The sequence below is a fragment of the Lissotriton helveticus genome, chromosome 9 (genome assembly GCF_964261635.1).
Source record: "Lissotriton helveticus chromosome 9, aLisHel1.1, whole genome shotgun sequence".
Lineage (NCBI taxonomy): Eukaryota > Metazoa > Chordata > Amphibia > Caudata > Salamandridae > Lissotriton > Lissotriton helveticus.
The window spans coordinates 559074510-559101953 of record NC_136070.1 but is presented as its reverse complement, the minus strand read 5'-3'; the positions used below and the strand labels follow the sequence as shown (position 1 = coordinate 559101953).

The following is a 27444-nucleotide window of genomic DNA, read 5'->3' as shown; positions in this document are numbered from 1 at the left end:
ACAAAGTATACCCTTTTAGCACTTGACCGTCAGAGTAGCGATGTTGATACGTCCAAACCGTACTTGGGGAGTTGGTGTGTGGTTACTGGCTCCGAACATAATAGAATATCCAACAGCAAGTAATACTTCACTCTCCAGCCAGCACTTTAGTTTATAGAAAGTAAAGTTCTTTATTATTAACGCAAAAGTAATCTCTGTACATACTCATTGAGGATCATTCATAAGGGGTACTAATGGGAAACAGTATCCAGTTAATCTGGGGGGGCAGTCTTAGCAGTAATATGCACTGGCTCATGGCCCTTCGAGCTGAGCCTCTGGAGTTATCAGAGGGTGAGGGGAGTAAAGCTCCTGTGGGTTGAGGTCTCAGGCTGTGTCGCAAAAACTACCTGTGACACATAAGCATGTAGTATGCGCGAGGCACGGGTAAAAACACAAGTTTGTTTTGGTGAATTTTAGGCAGGGTTTTGCATCCTCTTTAAAGCTAGGAAGAAGGTCTTTCTCCATCCCAACACCAACAATATAATAGTTAATAATATTACCACCCATTCCGACTTTCTTTTTCATTGATTGGAAATCCTACTCGTATCTACCTTAGACATGTAAGGGACTGTCTAATATTGTACAAGTTTTAACAAATTGATTCTTTATTAAATATATCAGTTCCTTAAACCCTGGAGGGTTTTAATCTACTCTTATTTATACTGTGTATGTGAGGATGAGTGAAGCCTTTTAGGTCTCGACCTCTGCCAATGCGCTTGCGCATTGCAGATGTCGAGATCTAATGTAGGCGAAACAAACTCTCGAAACCAGCGAGGATTGTCCCCAATGCAGGTGAGGTACTCAAGCGCGGCGCTTCCCCAGCGCGCTCTTGGCCTCACTTCTCATTCACACCCCATATGGTCGTTCCCTCCCACTCGCTCGCACATCAAAGGCTGCTGATCCCCCGCCAATGCGCTCCCGCCCCCCACAGCAATGCTAAGAGCTTGTTTCTGTGGCTTGTTTTTTCGTGCGTGCTTTCTATGTTCTGTTTTATCTCTCTGTCTTTGCCGGCCTTTTTTCCTCTCCTGCATCTTCTTCTGTTCTTTTTCTTTTCTTGGCCGCTCTCTCTCCATATATAGTATTCATTATTCTCTGATTGCCTCGGTTGTTCCTCCAGCAGTCTTTCCTTCTCTCAACCCATCTTTCGTTGCATTACAGCTCCTCCCCGTTTCTTGCTCCCAAGTATAGCGCCGCGAGGGGCGAGCAGTGTGTTCTATTTCAGTGTATACACTCACTCATTCCCTCGCGCCCAGGCTCCCTCGCCCCTCCTTAACTTCCCAGATCCACCCCCCTCTCTTCACACTTCCCCTCTTGCTCTGCGGTAATAAGTGCTCTGATGAGCTCTCTGCCCCTCCAGAACACACAACGAGAGCCGCCTCCGGAGCTCTCGTTCAGACAGGAGCCGAGGCTGCAGCACAGACTCAAGGGCAGGGATAGGGGAGAGTGCACACAGCTGGAGTCAGACGAGCTGCGCCACCCCACAGCGGGGGCTCCTGCATCACCATCCACAGACCTTCCCAGCCATCACCATCCACAGACCTCCCTAACCCCCACACCCAGGAACTCTGCACCATCATCCACAGACCGACACACCCAGACATTTTACACCATCCTCCATAGACCACACCCAGCTACAGCCCCTACAATACCATCCACAGGCCCACTCAGGGTCATGAAGACTGGGCCACCATACACAGACCTTCCCAGTCAGGATTTGTGTACCGCCTTCCACAGATATCTCGCCTACCATCAACAGACCCACCACAATCGGCTGTTAAGCAAACTTCAACAGACTGCACCCAACCGTGACTGTCCATCAACATCCACAGTCCTCCCTAACCCCCACACCCAGGAACCACTGGACCACCATCCACAGACACGACACACCCAGACATCTTACACCATCCTCCACAGACCCCACCCTGCTACAGCCTCTACAATAACGTGTATAACCCTAGGCATTCAATAACAACATAAAGGAAAAATTAGATCACAATGAGGGAGAACAAACAAGGCACAAAATTCATTAAAAATTAACTTGTTTTTAATTTACACAAGCATATAAAAAGCAATTCATATCATACAAATGTAATCAAACTCAGTAATACATAGTTGGTCATATAAAAATTTAAACACAATTTTAAAACAAAACAATTAATATAAAATCAACTTGTGGCATTAATAGGTCTCGACGCGCGTTTCGGCGTCAAACAAAACGCCTTCTTCAGGAGCCACGAATAATTCTGTAAAAAAACACATAAAAATTCTGACTGTTAATTTACCATTCGCATAACCCTATACATAATTAATTACAAAGTTGTTCATATGCCTTATTAGTTAGATGCTTGTTTTCCTCTTTTAACAGTGTTTTTCTTTCCATTATTGATCACACATTTATCCTCTATAATAAACACAGTGTATACTTAGAGCAGATTCACAGTCAATTCAGTGAGCATTTGCATTTGTGACTTTTAACTTTGTTTCTATAGTTTTGGTGATAATTTAGAAGCAGATACCAACTGCCTATAAAAAACTTACAACATGGTGAAACCTTACCATGGTGAAGCATTACATAAATAATGCCCAAAGTATTTCAGGAGATTGATATTTACTCAAAAAAAGTCCTAATTCTTTTAAAATCCATGTCACGTACTAAGCACTATTCATAACAAGGTTTTTTTTTAAAGGTATTATAATTTACCTTAGGAGGCTAGAATTATTATGTCTTACCATTTCTAAATAGAATGATAAGAACCATATTACTAAGGAATACTTACTTGAAATAGCTTATAGATGTTGCCTTTCCTGACCAAACAGAGATATGTTGACAGGTAAACTCTATACGGTGTAATAGCGTTGTCTTGATACAACTATTGCAACATGGACCTAGTGAATGAAAAGGTAAGGTCAACTTATATTCCGTCACTGCCACTTTAAAATTTTAAATTTAGAATACGGCAGTTCACGTGATCAGGAAAAGGGATGTATTTAAAATGAGCAGTTCCAAAGCGGTTGCCATTCCTCTGATTGCCTCTGTTGTTCCTACCGCAGTCTTTCCTCATCTCAACCCATCTTTCGTTGCTTTACAGCTCCTCCCCGTTTCTTGCTCCCAAGTATAGCGCCGCGAGGGGCGAGCAGTGGGTTCTATTTCAGTGTATACACTCACTCATTCCCTCGTGCCCAGGTGCCCTCGCCCCTCCTTAACTGCCTGGACCCCCCCCCCTCTCTTCACACTCCCCCTTTCGCTCTGCGGTAATAAGTGCTCTGATGAGCTCTCTGCCCCTCCAGAACACACAACGAAAGCCGCCTCCGGAGCTCTCGTTCAGACAGGAGCCGAGGCTGCAGCACAGACTCAAGGGCAGGGACAGGGGAGAGTGCACACAGCTGGAGTCAGACGAGCTACACCACCCCACAGCGGGGGCTCCTGCATCACCATCCACAGACCTTCCCAGCCATCACCATCCACAGACCTCCCTATCCCCCACACGCAGGAACTCTGCACCATCATCCACAGACACGACACACCCAGCAATGCCGAGAGCTATTCCCTCCCACTTACTGGCTCCCCTGCTCCCCCACCCGTCTTGCACATCACGACCAGGAAAACACACACATTCACAGCAAGATTTTTCTGTGTTTTAAACACTCGCTGCTGACATCTTCAGTTATGTAATAAAGGTCACCTGCACAATCAACAAGCAACAGACATCCACAAGCAACAGACAGACATCCACAAGCAACAGACAGACATCCACAAGCAACAGACAGACATCCACAAGCAACAGACAGACATCCACAAGCAACAGACAGACATCCACAAGCAACAGACAGACATCCACAAGCAACAGACAGACATCCACAAGCAACAGACAGACATCCACAAGCAACAGACAGACATCCACAAGCGTCAGGCATCCACAAGCGTCAGGCATCCACAAGCGTCAGGCATCCACAAGCGTCAGGCATCCACAAGCGTCAGGCATCCACAAGCGTCAGGCATCCACAAGCGTCAGGCATCCACAAGCGTCAGGCATCCACAAGCGTCAGGCATCCACAAGCGTCAGGCATCCGACATCCACAAGCGTCAGGCATGCACAAGCGTCAGGCATGCACAAGCGTCAGGCATGCACAAGCGTCAGGCATGCACAAGCGTCAGGCATGCACAAGCGTCAGGCACGCACAAGCGTCAGGCACGCACAAGCGTCAGGCATCCACAAGCGTCAGGCATCCACAAGCGTCAGGCATCCACAAGCGTCAGGCATCCACAAGCGTCAGGCATCCACAAACATCAGGCATCAGACATCCACAAGCGTCAGGCATGCACAAGCGTCAGGCATGCACAAGCGTCAGGCATGCACAAGCGTCAGGCATGCACAAGCGTCAGGCATGCACAAGCGTCAGGCATGCCCAAGCGTCAGGCATGCACAAGCGTCAGGCATGCACAAGCGTCAGGCATCCACAAGCGTCAGGCATCCACAAGCGTCAGGCATCCACAAACATCAGGCATCAGACATCCACAAGCGTCAGGCATGCACAAGCGTCAGGCATGCACAAGCGTCGGGCATGCACAAGCGTCGGGCATGCACAAGCGTCAGGCATGCACAAGCGTCAGGCATGCACAAGCGTCAGGCATGCACAAGCGTCAGACATCCACCAGCGTCAGACTTCCACCAGCGTCAGACATCCACCAGCGTCAGACATCCACCAGCGTCACACACCCACCAGCATCACACACCCACCAGCATCACACACCCACCAGCATCACACACCCACCAGCATCAGGCATCCACCAGCATCAGGCATCCACCAGCATCAGGCATCCACAAGCATCAGACATCCACAAGCATCAGACATCCACAAGCATCAGACATAACAGCTCTTCTGTCTGGCCTTCCTTCCCTGTCCATTCTCGTCTCTGAGCCCACAGCAGAAGGCGTGCAGTGTGTTTTATTTATTTTACTGTCCATTTCAAACTGACTGTGTTGGTCAAAAAAGGCTAAACGTCTGTCTCGCCCCGACTGGAATCAGACCCCAGATACTTCTTGTTGCACGCAGAAATATGTGGTGTAGTTAACTTGCTGAGGTGCCTTCACTTCATGGCTGGATAGAAAAAAAACAGTAAGGAGGCAGTCAAAACAATGAGCACATTGGTAGTCCGGCTTCTCAGCACTCACTGTGCCCGCCCGATCAGAAAGCACAAAACTGTCAGATAAGACGCTTTGTCTATGTGCAGGAACTAAGATCTGAACTCGGGTTTTGTGCCTTTGAAGCCAGAGGCCACATGTCCAACTCCTTTTGTTTGGTTACAGTGATTAACATCTGCGAATTCATTTATATTAGTAGCATAACACTGGTGCTCGAGGGGACGCATTGAAACGTTGAATCAAAATTAAAATTGCACACAGTAAATTCCTCGAATACTGGATGTTTACTGTCGCCCTCTATCTATCTATCTATCTATCTACCTATCTATCTATCGCCCTCACTCTATCGATCTATCTATCTATCGCCCTCACTCTATCTATCGCCCTCACTCTATCTATCGCCCTCACTCTATCTATCACCCTCACTCTATCTATCGCCCTCACTCTATCTATCGCCCTCACTCTATCTATCGCCCTCACTCTATCTATCGCCCTCACTCTATCTATCGCCCTCACTCTATCTATCGCCCTCACTCTATGTATCTATCGCCCTCACTCTATCTATCGCCCTCACTCTATGTATCGATCGCCCTCACTCTATGTATCGATCGCCCTCACTCTATGTATCGATCGCCCTCACTCTATGTATCGATCGCCCTCACTCTATGTATCTTTCGCCCTCACTCTATGTATCTTTCGCCCTCACTCTATGTATCTTTCGCCCTCACTCTATGTATCTTTCGCCCTCACTCTATCTTTCGCCCTCTATCTTTCGCCCTCTATCTTTCGCCCTCTATCTTTCGCCCTCTATCTTTCGCCCTCACTCTATCGCCCTCACTCTATCGCCCTCACTCTATCTGTCTATCGCCCTCACTCTATCTATCTATCTATCGATCGCCCTCACTCTAGCTATCTATCTATCGATCGTCCTCACTCTATCTATCTATCGCACTCATTCTATCTATCTATCGCCCTCCCTCTATCTATCTATCGCACTCACTCTGTCAATCTATCGCATCACCACAGCATCACTCAGCCCCACCACAGCATCACCACTCAGGGGCACCACAACATCACTATGCGCTACCACAAAATCACTGAACGCCACAGCATGACTCAATGCCACAGCATCACTCAACGCCACAGCATCACTCAGCACCACTCCATGCCACAGCACCACTGAATGCCACAGCATCACTCAGCACCACTGAATGCCACAGTGTCACTCAGCACCACTGAATGCCACAGCATCACTCAGCACCACTGAACGCCACAGCTTCACTCAGCACCACTGAACGCCACAGCATCACTCAGCACCACTGAAGGCCACAGCATCACTCTGTGCAACCATTCAACAACAACTGGTTCTAATATGTTCTCTCAATGTTTCAAGCTTTATTACAAATGTCACAAAAAGATGTTAATATTTCATTTCTGTTCTTGGATTTTCATCACAATAAAATACACTGAACATAATCTTCACAAAAGTTATTTACAAAAGTTTAAGCTATTGCCAATATAAATTACAATAACTTTTATTTAAGTATTAATTATAAAAAAAATAAAAGCCATTGTTATTTGTAATATTAATACATCTAAGTCATGTAAATACAACACATATTGCATTACAAATGCTATAGGTGTCACGTTTGTGAAAGTTAAAACTATTGGCATCGTAAATGACAAAGCTATTAATTTCGCTATTTTAAAAACCAACACATAAATAAAATATTTGTCATTTACAATACCAATAGATCAAACTTTCCTAATGCGAGAGCTATTGCATTGCAAATGCTTGTTATGATTGATGACTAGTGGCTGTATAGATTGTAATTGGAGTTGTATATGGCTTTAGTTAAACTAGCCAAAAGGGCTGTTTTTGTCTTCAGTTAATGGTGACCAGTTCCTTTTGTTGTCAAACAAAATACCAAGCTATTTAAATCTGTCTATTTGTAGTGATATTGTGCCATCAATTATCTATTCGCTTTTCTGGGGATGACCAGCAAATCATGTTATTTAGTCTTGTTGACCTGCATTCTAAGCAAGGGTATGAGTCTTTCTTTGGAGTCCTGTAGGCGTCACAAGTTAAAGATCACAAAGGATCACAAAGTTAAAGATTGTCAGTCTACTACAGGGCCCCACCGTTAACTTGGCCAGAGATTGTCGAAAAGATCGCACAATATGTAAGTGGTCATGCAATCCTCTTATATGCATTGTAGCGCAAGCCCCACCTCTGGCCCCACCATAATCAGGGCCACTGGAATTATGCGGCAGGGGAGGCCATAATTATGACGCTGAGAGGACTAAATTATGCTTCAAGGAAAGGCAAATTATGACCATATAAAAAGATCGCACTATATATAAGTGGTCATTCAAGCTGCTCATGCGCATTGAAGTGCGAATCCTACTTCTGCCCCCACTCCACCATAACCTGGGCCACTGGAATTACACAGCAGGGCATGAACAAATTATGCAGGGGTGGACTAAATTATGCTTCAGGAAAAGGCAAATTATGCTGCGTAAAGGGGCACAATTTATGGTAGTAATATTTGACTATTTTGACTCCTGTTTACCTTGTATGGGCAAATGTTTCACATATTTAGTATCAGATTAACACCTAAATACAGCAGTCAGCAACAGAAAAACGACCTGCCGCTGACGGCAAAGGGCTTGCTACTGTTTGGCAACATGTGTAGCAGATTATTTTGTAACTTTTTATCGTTTTGAGCTAGAAAACCATTTGTTTTGTTAAAAACTGCAAATTATGCAGTAAATGGTGTGTTCTGTTGCTAGTAGGACAAAACCACAATATTGCAGAAAACGCAGCAGCAGCAGAATCGCATAATTCTAGTAATTCCGTATTCCTATCATATTAGTATAATAGATGTAGGGGAGTTAAGTAAAGTTGCAACCTGGCTTGGTCCAAAAGTCTGCCTCTGCTCTTGTTCCATGGGGATTGGTGTCCCCAAAAAGAGCTGAGTCAAGAATCCTAGACACTGGCTTTCTCTCCCCTCCAATGCAGTTTTCATAATACAAAAACTGCTAAACCACAAGAGAGCTAAGCTAGTCGTAAGGTTTATGTGTTCTTTTCTGTTTGGAATATTCCCCCAGAAACTGAAGATCAGTCATTGAGATACCATGCCTGTCTGTAGCCATGCTGCACTGCGCATGCGTCTCTTACCTGCAGGAGGAATCTGCGCGGACTCCAAGACCTCTTTGTTTTGTTAATCATCTAATTGCCATTGTTAAGTCTCGTCAGGCGAGCAGGTTAACGTAACACACGTTGGGAATGCCGGACTCGCCTATTTTTGCATACCAATCGCTATATTATTTAAAACGCTGAATCCTGTGATGGCTCAGACACGTTCTTTGCACTTGCTGACTTGCCGACCTTTAATTTCAGTGAGTAGGATATCGCGTTTAATGCACCTTACACACTGAAAGACGGGTATAATGTTGACTTTGGCGCATTTTGGCGCACATTGCCCTTAAAATAAGTGTTATGCCGAACGCGAAAACCGAGCGTAAAGGCATTTTCGCCTGGACAGGAAGCTGTCCCAGTAAGGTAATGGCGTGGAGCAATTCTGGTAGAGAAAACGAGAGGAGTCGTAGAGTTTGTTTTCACAGAAATCGGCTAGTTCTGAAGAACAGGGGAGGGCAGCCGAGCCCACGAACGAGTAGCGGCGTTAGTACAGCACGTCCACGACAAGCGGCGCTGTGAGTGTGACAGGAATAGAAGCACTGCGTGTTCAGCACAGAGCGGCAAACTGAAGGCGGCTGAGGCTGCAGCCCCAGAACAGCAACAGGACGCCGCGTGCAGCACCGAGGGGGCGTCATCAAGAAAACAACTCGCGTGTCCTGAGGACCTACACCACCGGGTTATACAGTTTCTGGCGTAACGGCCAGAGCTGCCGACCTTTTAACTGGGGAACCAGGTTCGAGCCTCGGCGTCGGCTCAACGTCTTGTGATTCAGGGAAAATCACGTTACCTCTCCGTGTCGATCACAAATGAAGGTGTCCTTATGTAATGTATCGGGTGCTCACGCAAAGCGCTCCAAAACCTTCGAGTCTAATTCGCGCTATGTAAAATTGCATAAATAAATAAATCCAGCAGCAGTGTATGTGGCATTCCTTCACCGTGCACGGATACTTTACTTAAATCGTGCCCTGCAACTTAGTGACCCGCATTCAGCGCTGTGACGCGCGAGCTTGACCAAGACAGGGGTACAGTGGAACTAGAGTGTCTGAGGTATTGGAACGACACAACCAGGATTGGGGGTCTGAGTCTTACCTTAGGAAGAGGTTAGAAATCTTGTGGCCCACACATTCCCACTTTACAGTGTTGCTTTATCTTAACACCTTAAATTGTTAACCTTGTGCCGAGATGTATGGCTTGTATGTAGAGTGATCTGAATTTTCAAGCAAAACACTGGGACATTTCCCAAAAATAGGACTACAATTTTACTTCAAAACACAGTGCACAGAATGACCGTGCTCCTTAGACGAAAATTACAGAAAAGGCAGTAAGAAAATACATAAAATGCAATTTTTTAAAGCCAGTTGCAGGCTTGTTAATTAAATTGCTTTCCTATAACAGCTGCTAACTATCCCTGCTTTGCGAAACATAAAAAAAATACCTCCCACCCTTTTCTGCCGACCCTCTCAAAAAAACGGGACATGAGCTTAATTTCCTGAAATCTGCCGGGACAGTTGGGAGGGAGGGGTGGGGGGGGGTGAGCAGACCACCAGACCAAATTGAGAGTGTGAAAAAGGCCGCTTTATTGAAACAGGTGCATATTCACAACGATACAACCCTGGCAAACGCCTTACAAAACTAACCTCACTAATTAAACTATTACCTTAAAACCCCAAACTTCAGGCCCGCCCCTAATACGTCACAATCCCCGCCCCCACCCTGCACAACATAATTACAATTCAAACAATACAAAAACTGCATAATCATTTAAACATTATCCCGACCCAAAAGCATAACATCACATTCCCAAATTGCCCACCAACAACTTACGTTAACCAAAACCGTGTAACCACCCCACGAAACATCTATTTCAACTTCTCCAGCCATAGCCCCAATTTAACAAAACCCAACAACCTTCATGTCCCTGCTGGCAAAGAACCCCCAATTTCCGCACGGCACCTGTTCCAAGCGACAATGTACAAAATATAACCCATATCCACCTGTTCCCACAAACGACCAAAATGTAAATTGATAATAATAAATATATAAAACCCCCAAAGGGAAATTAAAATAAAATTAAGCTAGAAAAATATATTCCCAATTCTATTCATAGGGAAGGGAGGGGGGGAAATTAAATCCAATTAAACTATGTGCTCCCGGCCACCAGGTCACCTAGCCTAAAATGGTGGCCGGGAGGAGGAGCCAGGAGCCTATATAGTTGGGCTCCCCTAGTAGGGAAAAAAGGAGCCCAAAAGCAGCCCAAACCAAGCCCAAAAGGAGCCTGCTCCTAAACCCCCCCCCCCACGCGCCCCTCCCAAACAGCCCGGGGGGGGGACCTCCCTTTGGTCGGCTGCCCCCCAAGCCCCCCTTGGGAGGGAGGGGTGGGGGGGGGGGGGGTGAGCAGACCACCAGACCAAATTGAGAGTGTGAAAAAGGCCGCTTTATTGAAACAGGTTCATATTCACAACGATACAACCCTGGCAAACGCCTTACAAAACTAACCTCACTAATTAAACTATTACCTTAAAACCTCAAACTTCAGGCCCGCCCCTAATACGTCACAATCCCCGCCCCCACCCTGCACAACATAATTACAATTCAAACAATACAAAAACTGCATAATCATTTAAACATTATCCCGACCCAAAAGCATAACATCACATTCCCAAATTGCCCACCAACAACTTACGTTAACCAAAACCGTGTAACCACCCCACGAAACATCTATTTCAACTTCTCCAGCCATAGCCCCGTTTTAACAAAACCCAACAACCTTCATGTCCCTGCTGGCAAATAACCCCCAATTTCCGCCACTCAGAAAAGAGGGGGGGAAAGCATTACACCCCTCTCTTTCTGCCCCCCAAAAACAACTCACAATGGACCACCTAAACTTCAACCAATAAAATTCTGAATTTTCAAACACCTGGAAAGCACCTCTCTCAGTTCCAATAGATATAAATCCATCCCAATTCGAGACAAATGAACCCCATCGCTGCGAAAAAACTCCAGAGTGTCATAACGAATGTCTTTATGAGACACCCGCCCAAAGCCTAAATCCCTGCAGAAACGAGAAACCTCCAAATTCAACTTCCTGCGCGCTTTATCAACTGCCCTAGGCTTAATCGCACCCCTCCAAGATCTACGGGGGACCAATTCGGTCCACAAAACATGACAGCCCGACCACTGTTGTTTTATAAGGGAAAGATCTTTCTTCATAGTTCTCAAGAGAACCACCCCTTTTACCCCACAAAGATCATTTTCACCAAGGTGTACAAGCAAGACATCCGGACGAATACCACCTACCAACCATGAATTCAAAGCAGGAATAAGCTCCCTCCAAACCATACCCCCCTTACCCTTCCAAACAACATTAAACAGACGATTATTGAAACCAAGGGAAAGACCAAAATAACTTTGTTGAGCTTGAACTTCCGCACGCCTTATGAAAGAATGCCCAACAATCCAGATCGTCATAACAGATGAACGGGGGCCGGCCACAGAACCTGAAAAAGAAAAGCAGCATCAAACTTTAAGAAGACTTATCAGACGCAGGCGCAGCACCAGGATCATTACGCACATAGCGCTGAAAGCAGTTGGAAGACCATCGCCCTAAAGACATAATGTCCTGTTGCGACCAACCCCTATTATGCGCCTCTGTTGCTGCCCCAATGCGGAAGGAATGAGTACCATACTGACTGGCATCTATACCAAGAAAGCGCAGAACTTGTCGCAGAACCATGCGCAGTTGATATTCAGACACCCTAGAACCATCCAAATGTTGAAAAACAGGGACCTCAGCAGCCGCCCCCGAACAAGCCTTCCAACGCCTAGCCCACCGCAAAGGGCACGTCTAAGATGGGGAAGATGCTTCTAGACAAATACCCTTCCCCGTGCTTCGCTGATCAGTCTTCGAGCGAGCCAGCCAAATGGGCAGCCCTCTTTTGGAAAATTGAACATCCCCCCACCCCACCCCACCCCAAAAGTAACCTTAGAACCTAACAATTCCGACACTCTAAAAGCGCCAAAAAACATCCACACCATGAGGGTGGAAATAAGACAAACCTCAAACTCATCCAAACAAACAGAGGGCAAAGCTTGCAAAACTAGGGCCAGGGTCTGCCATGACAAAGGTTGTCGGACCATCTGCTCCTTACCCCGCTCCCTGGACCAACCCTCCAGCATACGTTTACCAACCTCCCCTGCAGAAGGAGGATAGCCCCAAAGCAATTTGCCCATGAACGCGATACCAGCCAATTTACCTGAAATTGTCACACGAGTCAGACCTTTATCCATCAATTGAAGAATAAACTGCACCACATCCTCAGAACGTCTCCAACCGGGGACACGCCAGCAAGCTCCAGACTCTAAAAACTCTTTCCAAGCCAATTCATATGCTGTCCTAGTGGAAACTGCCAAGGAACCTACCACCAACTGTAAGACCCTGTCTCGCCTACAGTCCAAAGATGTTCTGGCATGGGGGTCGGCGTCCTGTCCGCCTCCGAGGCTAGCCCATGGAATCTCTCCCACTGTGAACGAGACAAAGCATCCGCAATGTCATTGTCCACACCAGGAATGTGCAAGGCCTTAAAACTGATGTCATATTTCAGGCACCCCAACACAAAGACCCTCAAGAGCTTCAAAATCTGGGCATCCCTGGCCGACTGCTTATTGATAATGTCTACCACAGCTTTATTATCAATGCGAAACAGGACTTTTTTGTGAGCAAGCTCATGACCCCACAAAGTCAAGGCAACCACCACTGGGAACAGCTCCAGAAATGCAATACTCCTGCCTCCATTCTTCCACGTACCAGGCCACTGTTCAGCACACCATCTGCCCTGCCAGTAAAGACCGAAACCAGCACTGCCTGCAGCATCAGAAAAAATTTGGACTTCCCAGACCCAATCTTCTTCCCTGTACAAAGGAATTCCATTGAAAGAATGTAAAAAGGCTACCCACATCCGCAGATCCTCCTTTAGCCCTGCTGATAAGCGAACATGATGGCGAGGCAAATAGTGTCCCGATAGAGCCCTACCTAGACGCCTGCAAAAGGTTCTACCCGCCCTGACCACCCTGCAAGCAAAATTAAGATGGCCTAACAGCACTTGAATCTCTTTGACTGTCACTTTGGACTTAATCAGCATGGAATGTAAGAGTTCCAACATTTTAGCCTTCTTCTCCACCGGTAAACGTGCTTCCATAGCATGAGAATCTATCTCAATACCCAAAAAAGACATGGTCGCGCAGGGGCCCATTGTCTTTTCCGGTGCCAACGGTACACCTAGGAAATCCATCAGAGTCTGGAATGTCCACAAAGCATTCTGACATGCCGAGGAATTGGGAGCGCCCACAAAAAAGAAATCGTCCAGGTAGTGTGTTACCAGCTGGTGTCCTGAACAATCAGTGAAAAACCATTGGAGAAAAGTGCTGAAAGTCTCAAACAGTGCGCAGGAGATGGAACAACCCATTGGTAAAGCCTTATCAACATACCATTGCCCATGAAACTGAATCCCCAAAAGATCCCAATCCCCGGGATGTACTGGCAGCAAACGAAATGCAGATTTAATATCGCATTTTGCCATTTCGGCATCAGGGCCTGCAGTCACCACCAAGGCCATGGCCACATCCACTGAAGAATACGACACTGAAGCAACGTCTTCATCAATGAAGTCATTAACCGAAGAGCCCTCCGGCCATGACAAGTGTTGAATTAAACGAAATTGCCCAGCCTCCTTCTTTGGGACCACACCAATAGGGGAAACAATGAGATTCTCCAAAGGCCAATCATCAAAAGGACCTGCCATTCTCCCCTCTCGCACTTCTTTATCCAATTTGTCTTTCACTACAACTTTATGCTCATCGGCTGACAATAGATTTTTGGACCACCGCCGCAGCCGCGGTCCTGTATAGCCAAGCCGAAAACCCTCCCGAAAACCATCCAGCAACAACTTACAAGCAGCAGCATTCCCATAACCTCTCAGAGCCACTGCTAGCTGACCAACCTTAACCGGAGTACGAGCCTTTGGGCCCAGCTCCTTGAGTGCTTTTTCCTCCCCTATGAGGCTGAGGCTGCTGTGCAGGACCAGGGGCGCTGCTAGGCTGTTGCGACCATTGTTGACTCCCTGGTACCCGAAGTCCCCAACACCTGGCCAATGCATGCTTCCTCCCACATTGCGAACATTCATGCCTGAACTTAAAATATTCTCTGGGGCAGTGACCTTTGTTAAAATCCCAACAGGTCCCAGTGGCAGGTTGAGTAGATGTGGCTGTACCCACCCCTCCCCGGGTGGGCTTCCCCTGAAAGGGCCGGTAAATCAACGGCAAACCGCCAGCCGTAAAAATCGTTTTGCCACCAGCTGATGCACCCATAGTGTGTTGCCACAAATCTGTCTCTAACTCCCCCCATTTTGCCTCAGGATCCCAAGCCAACCGTGCCCGGAATTCTTCATCATACTGTGCCCATGCAAAACCACTACCCGTTATCTGCGCTTTTCTAATCACGTCCATATACTTAAAAATGGCAACGCAGCGCTCAGGGAATTTTTCGCAGTAGACGCTAGCATATATCAGAAATGCCGCAGTCCAGTTTTCTATCATCAAAGGAACCTTGGGGCGCTTAGCCAGCTCGTACTCCTCTTCCTTGGACCCCTCCTTGGAGCGAACCTCTCTGTGCAATAGTTTCAAAAGTTCGACATACTCACCCTTCCAAATTCTTTCTTTAGTAGCTAACATTAGATGAGCGCCCAAAGGTTTTGTAACGCCAATGTAAGGCAGTTTCTTTATCTTAAGCTCCTTGCTATGTGGGGGATCTTTACCTACCTCCATGGGCTCAGTACCAGTGCCAGAATCAACCTTCGAACCCACACCCCCATCACTCGTACCCACCCCTTGATCCTTGACATAACGACCCTTGTGAAGCTTAATGTCCAAACCTTCTAAAACTGGTTCACCACCCGTCCCCACAGACACCATTGTTGGTTTGGCCCGTGGCACAGAACGCTCACCTGGTTGTAATAACGGAACTTGAGCCGGCCGCACTCTCCATGCCAGATGCTCCACATCAACGACCATCCGAGGAACCCTCGCTGAGGGGCCGCTCTCTCGAGCAGGTCTGGGAACCGCAGGATCCGGACGCACCACCACTGGTGCCTGTAAAACAGTATCAGAAACGTGAAAATGCCCCCCCCTTGAGCCCTCAACACGTAACTCGCCCTCCTCAGGGCTGTCATCATCATAATCCAGCACTAATGATTCCTCCAACCTAGGAGGGGCAACCACCATTGACGGACTTTGAAAACCAACACGGGCCTTACCAGCCCTGACAGAAACACGAGGCGGGGGAGCCGACTGGACCCGTCTGTACTCCCCCAAACGTTGACCAACTTTGCACAACTTATCCAATGACAAATCTCTACTGTGATGAGATAAAGACGTTGGGGCCAGCGAGGACGCGCCGGACCTGCTTCTGCCGACCCCGCCGCGAACCTCAGAAAAGGAAGTTGGGGCCAGCGAGGACGCGCCTGACCTGCTACAGCAGACCGCGCCGAGATTCTGAGAAAACGACGTTGGGGCCAACGAGGTCGCGCCAGACCTGCTGCTGCTGACCGCGCCGAAATCCTGATTGAAGGACGTTGGGGCCAACGAGGTCGCGCCGGACCCGCTTATGCTGACCGCGACGGGGTCCCTCGCCGGTACGGGGTATGCTGCGCCAGGCTCCACCCTCCCTTCTCCTCGGTGCCACTGGGTCGCACTACGCCCTACCGAGTCTGCCGCTCCACGACACTCCTTGACCTGTGAAGAGAAAGGCTGGACTGATGTGCCGGGAACTTTACCACCAAAACTTCCAAACATATCCATACCCCTAGCTACACAAAACCCAGACTCCTGAAATTGTGTTTTACCAGCCTGACGAAAAGCAGACCCCTTAGACTGAACAGACAAAACCTGCCGAGGAGGAGACTGTTCCACTACCTCATCGCCACTACTCCATTCCAATAACTCCTGAACAATCTTAGACGCGGGACCTAAAACCTGACCACCACGTCCCTCCTGCTGTGTATCAGACAAGGACTTCTCCACCCTCTTAGAAGGTCTGTCCCCCACAGGCAAGCCCGGAAACTTCAAAGTGCCCCCAAAGCCACTCAACATGTCAGTCCCCTGTATAGGTGTAACACCGCCCGCAGCACGAACCCCTTCTGCCCAAGAAGGAAACACATCCAAACCTTCCCAAGACCTAGCACCCACCTGCCTACCGCCACTCCCTTGCACAGAGGAAAAAACAGCACCCTCAACAGCAGGCTGACAGAGCCCTACACCTGACCCCAAAACATGAGAAGGGGTGCACAACATAAAACGACCAGCATCCAGTTCCTGGGAACCCTCCCCTGCCCGTCCTCCAACCTGCGCCCACTCCCCCACAGAGCCACTTAGCACAGAAACCACCTCCCCAGAAGTAGATACAGGAGGGGAAAATAACAGGGGGCTAACAGGTACAAAGTCACCCCCAGAAACCAGCTGCCCAGCCTGCACCTCAACATTAGCATCATGTTCCACAGACAATTGCTTCCTAGAAGCACGAACCGGCGTAGAAAACGTTCTCCCCCAGTCCCCGCCCGCAGTGTCAACAATTCCGACGTTTCACAAGCACCATGAGCCCCAAATGCCGACTGAACACAACTTTGCCCAACCGGCCCTTGAGCCGGCAACACAAAACCCCCAGGCGCGTGTGGAGACAAGAATTGCAACTGCGCTCCTCCCGCCGGCTCTTCACTGAAGGAAACGGAGGCAGAAGCAGAGCGCTTCCTGCCTCCTCGCTTAACGGTCCGCTTGCCACGCGCAGCGGGTACCGAAAGCGAACGCACCAGCGGCACCACGGGGACAAGAGGAGCCGATGCCCCTCCCTCCCCCACCTCCGCCAGACTTCGTAAATCCGCCCCGGCTTGCAGCGACACCACAGACCCAGGGGCCGCTCTCCTAGAGCGCGGGCGGCCCCTGTCACTTACCGGTTCACGACGCGACCGCTTCGGGGACACACAAGCCGCAACCACCGCAGCAACACCAGCTGAGGCCCGCCGCTGAGGACGCGACGGCCCAGCTGCATCCCCTATCACCAAATCCAGGCGTCCCGCTTCGCTTAGAAGGCGGATTGCCTCTAACACGCGATAATCTTCACCTGACATTGTCACAAGACACGAACCCTACTCTCACCAAAAATTAAATCCAATTAAACTATGTGCTCCCGGCCACCAGGTCACCTAGCCTAAAATGGTGGCCGGGAGGAGGAGCCAGGAGCCTATATAGTTGGGCTCCCGTAGTAGGGAAAAAAGGAGCCCAAAAGCAGCCCAAACCAAGCCCAAAAGGAGCCTGCTCCTAAACCCCCCCCCACGCGCCCCTCCCAAACAGCCCGGGGGGGGGGGAGGGGGGAACCTCCCTGTGGTCGGCTGCCCCCCCCAAGCCCCCCTTGTCGAAAAACCAAGACTGTCCCGGCAAATCCGGGACTCCTGGTCACCCTACCTGTATGTCTGTTCCTAGTCTTTGTCTGCTACTTATGGCACTACTAGGACAACCCGCTAACGCCCCCCCCCCCCCCATCGCAGACTGGCCATCAGGCGCACAGTTATACAAAGTGCCTCGTGTGCAACAGGTGTGTGCACCCAGGGCGTTTGATATTGCAGAAGGCGCCACAGTCTCTTATGGGGCTCCTTCTGTAATAATGATCGCACCAGCGCTATATTTGCTCGTGGTGATCCAATGTGTGCGTGCAATCATTTGCATGGCGGCATATTCCCAGGCAGGGAGGGAATACATCGCCCTTGCACCCGCATCATATTACAAACATGGATACAGAAGCAAAAAGCCTTCTAGAGGCACACTGATTGTGGGTCACATTTGAGGTAACACACAGTCGCTGCTGCCCATGAGAGGGGTAAACGGTTGACACAGGAACCTCCCAAGGCACCCCTTGCAGGTGGGGTCAGTCAGTAGGTGTAACCACATTAAGGGGAATCTCTGCCCTCCTCCTCCCTGTGAAACTCCTGCTAGGTTGCCGTCTCCGGTGAAATGCATACCAGCAGTTTCAAACAGCTGATCCGTCTTCCACTAATGCAGTGTTCCCAGTACATGTGCAAGTTTGCACCTGTACTCTATACAGCATTACACGTGATGGGGCACACTGTTCCAGTCCTGACCTGCACACCCAGATAAGAATGCACCACGGTGCAGAGTAAGACAGAACACCCTATCCGTAATGCAGCTCGAGGTCTTCCTTTTAATTAATGTTTATCTCAAAATATTTAATTTCAGTTTCTGTAAATGCATTCGTATTTTTTTAACCATTCACATTCATTAAGTTTTAATTCAATACATTAATTTTGTGCTTAGGCCTTTTTGATGGGGGACGTTGTTTGCACAACTCATTTTGTTCCCTTTTCAGAAATAATGTGGTTTCCTCCTGCTGAAGTGCATAGCACGAAATGCATTGAGCGAAGGTTACATTTTGTGAATGTGTGTGGATTAAAAATAAGTCAAGGCATCCGAAATTACGTTTTTTGAAATTAAAATACATTGAAGGAAGACCTGGTGGTCTGTTAGTTTGCGAGGGGTGGATCATTATCAGGTCACGCCGAGAAGCTATAGAGAGGAAAGAAGTCTTGTTAGAGACTCCCAACTACTGCAGAGCATGCATTAGAATACCACATTGCAGACTGGCCTATGAGAAACATTCTAATTACATTTGTGAAATTTGCCAAATAGACAGCATCGCATTATGTAGTTCTGTTCCATTATTTGCTCATAGCAGACTGTATCTAACCGAGCATGTATATTCAAGAAATATTTCTGCTCAAGTCCGTCTCCTGTGAGTATCTAGCATGGCTGTTTGTTGGGTGTCCACTCTTGTGAAAATTTCACACAAGAAACTGACAAACCACATTTCGAGCTTTTCATGTTTTAATCTTGCAGATTTCAAAACAAAATATTGAATTTTGGTTGGTGCCTGTGCTGCTAATCTGGTGCTTTCTTCTTCTCATCCGCTCCTTCTGGATTGATTAGGTATTACACCTTTGATGAAGCGTTCGTGAGGGAGGTTTTGGGAAAGAAACTCTCCAAAGGGACGAAGAAGGACCTTGACGACGTGAGTGCCAAGACCAACATCACTCTGAAGAGCTGCCGGAGGCAGGTGAGACACCTCTAAGAGCACAAGGCCCATGCACACAGATTTAAATATGCTATTGTCAATACATGTGCAGGACAAACACCCTCTAGCTGGACCTACAGTGAACAGTTCCTTCCACCCGCATACAAGCACACACAGAAAAATACTTATGTGCAGATACACAGAATAAATACTACTCCACATGCCGGTAAAAATACCCAACCTGTGGAGGCGAATACACCTTTAACAGCATAAACACACTGCAGCATACAGACATTCACCCCGGTGTCGTCAACTCGTACAGTCTGCTGTGATGTCATGAATCCTTTCTTAATCTATATTTTATTAATCAGTACCTGATGAGGTGAAGTAATTATTTACTTATATACTTATTGGAGAAACTATTTGTTGATGCATTTTCTGCACACCGGTTTATACATGAGCTGTAATATATTGTGTCATACTTGAAAGGACTTCGTCTTGAGTGGTGATTGTATAGTCTGAGGCCGGGGATTTTGGTTCCCAGGTTGCACAAGATGGTCCCCATCGTAGGTAAGACTTTTCAAAGAAAGTAAGTGTTGTCACAGGCAAAACAGAAAGCAAACCGAAAATCATTAAACAGAATATTATCAAAGCTGAGCAAAAGGAATTACCGTTTAGTACGGTTTGCATCGTGGCCTTAAATCACACAAATGTGATTCTTAAAGAGGTTTCTAACCACAGAGGCCTTACCTTTTAAATATTCCAAGCATCAGACTGGAATTTAAAATTCATGAGCAGTACCTCTGTGCGCTGTTATGTGGCACTGTGTGACTCCACACTGGCGCCATTCCACTGTGGAAATGACATGCAGTGCCCATTAATTTACCATAAGGTGACGTCAGTTCCTCTCTCTCTGGTCAATCTGATGCAGATCCCGTGCTTCTTTTTGTTTCTCAGAGACCCATTTGCATCGTAAAAATAAGAAAATCCATTGTACAAGGGACATGCCACCTCCCAATACAACAGGTTAAAACCCTGTAAGGACTGTCTTCAAAATTGTCTGTGACAGGCTCTAATAATAATCTGGTATTTGTAAAGTGCAAACTAATCACCCCTAAGGGTCTCAAGGCACTGGGAACCGTCAGTGAGATTAAATGAGTTATTGCCCAGAATCAACTGGTGCTTAGCTGGGCTGCTGCCAGTGCTGGGAATCGAACCGTGAGCCCCGCGTTCCGGAGTCAGCCATTCTGGCCACTGCGCCATACTTCTCCCAGGCTCTAAGGCCTGCAGTGACTGTGTGTCGATGAACCCAAAACCCATACGAGACCACAAGGCAAAATTCTGTTGCCAGGCACCAGAAGACTCTGGGATACAGCCAGTCCAAGTTGAAGTATCAAAATGATTTTGCTCCAACTGGAGCAAGCGTGCCGCACACGGTTTTTCGCATGCCAAGAGGAGAACATGAATATACTCTGAATCACTCACACATGAGATGAAGACTTGAATTGGGTTAAGGCCCCGGATATAGAAGCAAAAGAAACCATACTTCGGAACGAGCGAGATAACTATCAGAACCCCTGTGTGGGTTGGAATTAACACCACATAAGAAGAGCTTTGAATTGGACGGTTTAGCCCTGAGGAAGTCGCGGGATCAAACCCTATAGCGACAAAACACGTGTTGGTTGTGAAAGAAAAGAATTGTTTGCTTCTTTTACTGTACTATTGTGTCTGTATGTATGTAAAGTAACGTTCCCAGGCAAGCAAAATAAAGACTGGCACAATTCAATTAGCAAACAGTACGAAGTTAATGATGAAACACTGAGTTAGCATGAAAGGTACATTTTAATAAATTTGATAAAAAGTGTCATGAATTAGATCATTGACATATTAATAAAATATGATAAAAACAGTTCCATTAATAGATATGCATTGTTTATACAGTAAAATGATATAGTGGGGAGATGGTTTCCTGTCTACGCGTTTCGACACGTTGAAGGTGTCTTCCTCAGGACACTACCATCATGATACTGTTTGGCGATCTTTATACTGAGCTGGAACAGCGTGGTTTTTAAGATCAAGGCCCCTGTTGTAGCGTTTCAAGTAAGAAAACTTTGCTTGTATTTCAGGATGTGTAATATGTCGGGGCAGTAGTATTATTCCGTTCGAACACGGTCTGTGCGGGTTCAGGATATCAGCTGTCTGTGTTTAAAAAGTATGATGAATGATTAGCGCTAAAAAGTGAAAAGCGATCCTCCGTTGAACCGTATGGCTTCACAGCCGAGTGAGATGTAATCGAGCTCAGATTGCCGGCTATCTTTATTAAACAGAATGGTGGCGTGCCGGAGTTACGTGTTTATACAGCCGAGTGAAGTTTTGTCAGGTTCAGATTACCGGCTATCTGTATTAAGTAAGATAGTAACGTACCGGTGTCACGCGGTTACACAGCCGATTGAAGTTTGCTCGGCTACAGATTACCGGCTATCTGTATTAAACGGAATGGTGGCGTGCCGGAGTAGCGCGGTCTAACGTCTGAGAGTTCAGTGGAGGGCATATTGTGTCTGTATACCACTAAGAGGGAAACCGCAAATCTAACTAAAAACGTGTGCTAGGGAGTAGAATTTTGTTGAGAGCTTTGAGCTTGCCCTGTGGAGTTTTGTGGATCGCCACACCTTTTAGCACCGACATTTCATTTTTCTAATAGCTATAAATACAGTGGCGCCACAGACACCTATACGAATAACCACTGCTCATGCATCCCTGTAAGGTAGTTGTCATCACACTCCAAGTCTTTGGGTAAGCTGAAGACAAAACTCAAACAATTTGGGTGGAACTCAACCCCTTCACACACTCTTTAGAAAAGATGCGAGGGTGTAACCATGCCACTCGCTTGTGCTCCCGAAGTTGATTGACATCAGAGCCTATCCCTCAACTCTTTCCAGAATATCCTGAGTTTCCAGGGCGGCCTGTAACTCCACGGAGAGTGAAGAGTTCTGCCCGGTGAACTCTGACTCTTTGGATCCTTACCGACTCCCTTTGCAGCACCTTTGGGCCCCAGGGAGCCGAGAGGCCCTCCATTTGGGTTACTGCTGGCGGGTTCACCCTCTGCGCCAGTTGGACCCTCCAAATTCATGACTGGGCTTCCTCTGGCTCCCATTCTGATTCCTGGAGTATCAACGTCGACCCCAACTCCATTAACGCCAGAGGATGAGGTATTCATTATGCTCTCTGACTCTGAGCCAGCGCCATTATGGCCTTGACTGAGGCTACACTCTACTTCCATTGATGCGCCACTCGGCTTCCATCGAGGTGCCACTTGCACCATTTGACTTACCATTCCCAAAAGGAAGGACACATACTTGTTTGGCACGGACTCAGACAATGATTACTTAGTAGGTGATGAGGTTGGGCAACCATGCCATGAGGAAGATTGGTATGATGACCTTGCAGAAGCCAGTGGCCTTGATACTTCCCCTGAGTTGGGCCTCCTCTCACTCACTTGTCCTACCACTGAGGAAAACGCTTCTTATGCCATGGTCATTGATACGGCGGTCGAAGTGCTGGACCTCCAGCTCCTTATTTTAGAGGTCAAAACCAATGTTTTAATGGAAGTGCTAAAGCCAGGGCAAACAACTACATAGACCCAAATGCCCTTCGATGAGGCCCTTATAGATACCCTTTTGGGGCTTGGGCCAAAACTTGCGAGAATGCGAGACTCCACAGTCGGATAAACCCAAATACCTTTCTCCCTCTGATAGGAATCCGTAATGAATGGAGACGTTTAAAGGTGGTATTTTCGTTCACTAGCAGGGCTTTAGAGCTGTGAATGCCAGCTGCCTCTTGGGCCGCTATTCCCACACTCTTTCGGATTTGATGGCTCAGTTCATCCCAGGTGTCCCGTAAGACCTATGGTTTGTCCTCACCACAGATTCCATCGGGCGAGTCCATTGGCACCAGCGTTGCCATTCGCTGTCACGCCTGGCTGTGGTCAACCAGTTTCTCAGGTGACATCCAATCATCCCTTATGGACATTCCCTTTGATCGGACTCGCTTGTTTGGGGATAAAGCTGATTCCGCTCTAGAGCAATCCAAAGAGAGCAGGGCCACTGCACGCTCTCGGCTTATCGGCCTGCCTCGCTAGTTGCATAAGCCCTACCATTCCTTTCACGCCCATTTTCATTTTGCAGTGCTCCCCTTTCGTATCTTCAGTTTGACTCTGGAGTTCACAAAAGTTATGGCGGTAGCAGCAGCACACCTTCGGGGGTCCGGGATTCCAGTCTTCCCCTACCTTAGCCGACTGGCTGTTGAAGCCGGGCTCACCCCACGTAGTCATCAACCATCTCCGGATGACGGTAAACCTCCTGTCATCTTTTGGGTTCAATATCAATGAGCTTAAGTCACAGCTGACTCTTTCTCAGACTCTCTCCTTCATCAGAGCCATTCTGGACATGGTTCGGTTTCTTGCCTTTCCCCGGGAAAGAAGAGCCTAGGACATTCAGGCTATGATCCAGATCTTCCAGCCTCTGTCTTGGAATTCAGTACGGTCAACTCTGAGGCTACTGAGACTGAGGGCCTCCTTCATCCTGCTGGTCAAGCATGTCAGGTGGCTTATTCGGGCACTTGCTGTGGTATATGAAGTCTCAGTGGACTTAACATCAAGGGTCCTCTCTGACCTCATCGAAAGCTAGTATGAGACTGCGAATGATGATGGTTAATGGACTGTGATTGGGTCAGTGGTAGACCCCTCTCCCTACCCCACACAGAGTCAATGGTGACGACCGATGCGTTCCTTCTGTATTGGAGTTTCCATCGGTAAGAGTTGGAGATCAAAGGTTACTAGTGTCTCGCAGAGGCTCAGCTCTATAATAACCTCCTGAGCTGAGAGCCATCCTTTTGGCGTTGAAAGCCTTACTTCTGCCCATCAAAGGGAGGCTAGTGCAGTTGCTTCCGGACAACACCGCCATGTGGAATTGCAACAAGAAGGATGGTGTGGGGTCCTGAACCCTGTGCAAGCAGGCTCTACACTGCTAGAAATAGCTGGACTATTAAGGGACTTCCTCGTGGTGAACCAGTTGGCAGGATCTTTGAATCCCAAGGCGGCCAACCTCATCTGTACATGCTTAGCGGAAAACGAGTGGCAGTTACTCACAGATGTGGTGCAAGGTCTCTTCTACGAATGGGGAAAACCTTGTATTGATCTATTCACCACTGTTAAGAACACACAATGCCAGCAGTTCTGTGCTTTGTCGGTTTCCAAGGCACCTCTCCCTAGGGAACGCATTCCACCTAGAGTGGACCCCAGGACTTCCGTACATTTTGTCTCCAATAGCCAATACCACTCCTGTCCCTAGTTCTGAAGATCAGGAACGACCGGACCCAAGATTGAGCACAGAGAGGTTGGTATCCAGAACCCTTGGGCTTGAGCATCTGCCCTCCGATCAGGCTGCCCCTATGGGAGACCTGCTGTCGCAACAACAGGGCTGGGTTCTGCACCCAGGCCTTTGTAATTTCCACTTTCATGCATATAGATTGAGCTGCGACAGCTGTACACCTTCAACTCTCCTCCGTAGTTGGCTTCTGTGGGACTCAGCGAAACACCATTAGATTCCAGGTGTTTCGAGGGTGATAAAATACCCCTTTTTGCTTTTTCCATAAACCTGAAAGAAGCATTAGTCAAGGACCAGTCCCACTCATAGCCACAGGTTGGGAGTTCTTATATACAACTCAAAGTTTCAATACAGAACTACTTTTGCAAGGACCCGTGTATGGTTCGACACCCTGGGATTAAATCCTAAACTTATGTTTATTTGCCTAATCAGATCACCAATTATATTTGACCTTGACACTACTCATAGTGGTTGGACTATCAAAGAGGTATAAGGTCACTTGTTTCCTTTAAAAACATTTTTTTTATTGTTCATCAGCAGAGAAAAAAGCTGTTTAAACAATTAATCAATTCGATATATATATATATAATACAACAAATATTCTTCAATTAAGACTTAGTATCTTAAAACAAACAACGAGATGCTAAAAAAAAATATGAAAATAATATTAAAAAAAGAAAAGTTGAGAGATCTAAAGAAGAAAAGCATAACAGTGGGGATCAAACAATATCAGCACACCCAACTATAATCCCATCTAAATGAGCATGTCGCTCCCCCCGTGTTGTTAGTCATCTAGCTTTAATTTCCATTTTTTAATTGGGGCCCAAACCCGTTTACCAAGCTGCCTTGCCCTCGCACCTTTTTTTTCGTACAGAGCTTTCTCCAGAGTATAAATAGCTAATAATTTTGAGAGCCATTGTTGAAATGATGGAGGATTAGGGTCTTTCCATACCATTGCAATACATAGCCGGCTCAACGTCATTGCAATAAACATGAATTCTTGATGGGGTACATCCTGCCCCTCCTTTGACACCCCAAGAACCATGATCTCATTAGATAACTTAATAAAGATCCCCAATTCATCCTTACAGAATTTTTCCATAGCTTGTTTAAAGGGATCTAGATTAGGACAAGATGCAAACATGTGTATCGTGTCTGCCTGTAAACTTTGACATCTTGGACAAGAAATCCCATTCGTACCCCCCCAACTGGCTATTCTATGCGGTGTATAGTATAATTCGTACATGGTCTTATAGTGTTGTGCCTGCAGGTTTGCAACCTTTAAGATAGTATTTCCAAACATAAGTGATTTTTCGCTCTCATTCCCAACAAGACTTAATTTAGTTCTCCATTTATCAAATACTTTTACTCTATCATCCTCATTATACTGACATAATGCACCATAAAGTTGAGAAATTGAACATCCCTCTTCATCTCGAACAAGTTCCATCAAATCCACCCTAATAAACTTACAATTACCTGCTTGTTTTTTCTGCAAAACTGATCTGATCTGTAAATATTTGAAAAAATTTCTACGATCCAATTTATATAGCTGTTGCGCCCTTTCAAATGATATTAAACGTGACTGGTCCATAATATCTCCAATTGTCCCAACCCCAAGATTATCCCACCGCCTCATCACTTGATCATGGAACACCTCTGGGAGCAGCTCATTCATATACAAAGGGGTATAAAAATTAATTCTCCCTAGTTTAACTTTCTTCCGGATGGTTGACCAAACTGAAATGGCCGCGCCCAACACCTTAAACTTCGTCCTTTTTAGTAGTTTAGCTCCTTAAATGTGAGAAGTCCCTTGTTAAAGTCCAGGACCAGCAGATCATATATATCCGGAATACCAGTGCTGCCCCTATAGATATCTTTCGTATTCCCACCTAGGAGTCCTCTACAATACTGAAGAACTGAAGCAAAATAGTAAACCTTGAAGTCGGGTACTGCAAGACCCCCCCGATCTTTAGAGAGTGCCAACATCTTTATGGCCCTTCGAGTTCTGCCCTTAGCCCATTTGAATCGATTACAAATCCCCTCAATTTCCTTAAACCAATTGTTAGTGAATATTAAAGGAATTGTGCGGAAAAAATATAAAATCTTGGGCAAAAACAACATCTTTATAACATTGCAGCGACCTATAATTGTTAAATGTAAATTGCCCACCCTATCTAGATCTAGTTTAGCCTTTTTAATTACTGGGGTCAAATTTTTCTCCACAACCTTAGATAAATCAGACGTTCTAGTGACACCCAAATAGACCGCAGACTCTGTGACTCTCTCGTCATTAATCACAGCAAATTGATTTACGACTATTTGTGTTTTCCGTTGGTTCAATTTGTACCCTGACAGAAGTCCATACCTTTTAGCCTCCTTCTCAATTTCCCCTAGCGCTGTAATTGGTGCTGATGTAATTGCTAAATCATCTGCATATCCCAAAATTTTGGTCTCATATCCATTCAACACAATTGGGCAGATGTCTTTATTTTTTTCTATATGTCTTATAAATGAGTCTATATAACAGATGAAGAGCAGTGGGGA

The 27444-nt window shown here is 46.9% G+C and overlaps 1 protein-coding gene across 3 annotated transcripts in view; it reads left to right on the top strand.

The window, feature by feature from the left end:
- Window positions 1-27444, top strand: part of FIBP (FGF1 intracellular binding protein) — a 209230-nt gene that overhangs the window by 29677 nt on the left and 152109 nt on the right. For all 3 annotated transcript variants that reach the window (XM_078660458.1, XM_078660459.1, XM_078660460.1), the window contains one exon: window positions 19429-19555. In XM_078660458.1, coding sequence (XP_078516584.1) covers window positions 19429-19555 — 127 coding nt within the window. The remainder of the gene's footprint in view (window positions 1-19428; window positions 19556-27444) is intronic.